The sequence below is a fragment of the Typha latifolia genome, chromosome 13 (assembly GCF_019914945.1).
Source record: "Typha latifolia isolate L0001 chromosome 13, TyphaL0001v2, whole genome shotgun sequence".
NCBI classification, from domain to species: Eukaryota; Viridiplantae; Streptophyta; class Magnoliopsida; order Poales; family Typhaceae; genus Typha; species Typha latifolia.
The window spans coordinates 5,577,699-5,579,612 of record NC_133098.1 but is presented as its reverse complement, the minus strand read 5'-3'; the positions used below and the strand labels follow the sequence as shown (position 1 = coordinate 5,579,612).

Here is a 1,914-nt window from a genome sequence, read left to right as displayed (position 1 = left end):
TTTTAAGGAATACCTTTCGTGTACTTTATATTTCAACTCCTTATAATTTTCTACGAAAATTATTTTATTCATTTCAACTTTATTTTATATCATTATACTTTTTCACAAATATGACAACTTGATATAGATTAACTCTGCACCTTTAAAATAAAGTAATATACTGATACAAAAGAAAAGTTCCAACAAGCTAAAATAAGTTTTATTTCAAATTGGTAATATTTTCTATGACAAAATACAGATGCTATTAGCAATTTGGACGAAGTAGGAGTATCTGTTTGAATAAAACTACAGTGGTTTTTCCCACTATATAGGATGTTATATAGGAGAGAGTATTAGAGTTATAATTATAGTCTATCGTTTTCATGTACTAGACTTTTGCAAAATACAACTAAAGAAGAATATGGTGATTTTGAAATATAACAATTGACAAAAGGTGGAAGTCCTTGTATGAGATTATGGTAAAAGGCAGGGAGGTAAAATGTAAGAAGTACACCTTTGTTATCCCAAACCTAAAACTGTGATCCCCATCACACACATACATACACATACATACATACACACACACACACACACACACACACACACACACACACACACACACAAAATTCCAAATATAAATACGAAGTAAGAGAGAGAGATGGAAAAGGGGCGTAAAAAGGGGTTAGGGATGGAGAGGGAGTGCTGCTCGACGAGCGAGGAGACGAGGAAGCCGCCGCCGTCGTCCTCTTCTTCGAGGAGGTCCTCCTCCTCCTCCACTACGACCACCTCATCCTCCTCCTCGCCGGCGGCGGGAGGCGGAGAGCGCCAGTACCGCGGCGTCCGGATGCGGAAGTGGGGCAAGTGGGTCGCTGAGATCCGAGAACCCAACAAGAGATCGAGGATTTGGCTCGGCTCCTACTCCACCCCGGTCGCTGCCGCCCGGGCCTACGACACCGCAGTCTACTACCTCCGGGGCCGCTCCGCGAGGCTCAACTTCCCCGACGAGCTCGCCGCCGAGGAGGACTACGGGGGGGTTGGAGGCGTAGCGAGAGAAGCCATGTCGTCGGCGTCGATTAGGAAGAAGGCGACCGAGGTCGGCGCGAGAGTCGACGCGCTCCAAGCCGGGTTGATATCCCAACGCCGGGATCCATCCTTCCCTCCTCCCCCTCCTCCTCCTCCTCCTCCTCCACCGCAGCAACTCCGGCACACAAAGAATCCCGATCTCAACCAAGAGCCGAGCCCCGAGAGCTCCGACGTGGATTAAACAGCAGCAGCAGCAGCAGCAGCAGCAGAAGAAGAAGAAGAAGAAGAAGAAGAAGAAGAAAAATTTCCACTTGTAATAGTTTCAATATTTTTTTTTTCTTTTTGAGTTGTTCGAAATTTAGATGGTTTTTTTTTTCTTTTTAATTTTAGAGGATAGAGGAAGTACTCGCCGACAATTCTAAGGTGTTTACAAGGGGCGGCGGCGAAGAAGAATGAAGACAGCAAGTGGGAGATGCCTTGGAAGTGGGCGGTCCCTCTGATGTCAGTTGGTGTTGTAAAAAAAAAAAAAAAAAAAAAAAAAAAAGGAAGAAAAAAAAAAGGAAAAGAAAAAAGAAGAAGAAGAAGAATTAGAAGGCAACAAAACCTTTTATCTATACATATATCTTGCATCATAGTTTTTATTATTCCAAAGCCTCTGTTTCCTGTTGTTGGATGGATTTAGTTGTTTGTTGGGTAAATCCTGGAAGAATTTGTTAGAAGTAGTGTTGGTGGTTAATGTCACCGGCAATGGTAGATGGGGAGGGGAATGTTATGAGGTTTGGGTCTCTATTATTGTATTGATGAAACTGGGGAGAGGGAGTAACCCATTCAGAATGGCTTCTGGGTGCAAAAAGAGTACTAAAATTAGGTATTTAGGTTTACTGTTTTGTTATTTGAATGGAGGGAAGGGGA

The 1,914-nt window shown here is 43.3% G+C and overlaps 1 protein-coding gene across 1 annotated transcript; it reads left to right on the top strand.

Annotated features, from left to right (window-relative positions):
- The first annotated feature begins 578 nt into the window (after positions 1-578).
- On the top strand, positions 579-1,646 carry LOC140799865 (ethylene-responsive transcription factor RAP2-1-like). Its single transcript, XM_073154371.1, has one exon. The coding sequence runs from the start codon at positions 638-640 to the stop codon at positions 1,241-1,243; it is 606 nt and encodes a 201-aa protein (XP_073010472.1). The 5' UTR covers positions 579-637; the 3' UTR covers positions 1,244-1,646.
- Positions 1,647-1,914: the final 268 nt, after the last annotated feature.

Bases quoted from the DNA above. Each gene is read 5' to 3' on its own strand.
- LOC140799865 (XM_073154371.1), top strand. From the start codon at position 638: ATGGAAAAGGGGCGTAAAAAGGGGTTAGGGATGGAGAGGGAGTGCTGC.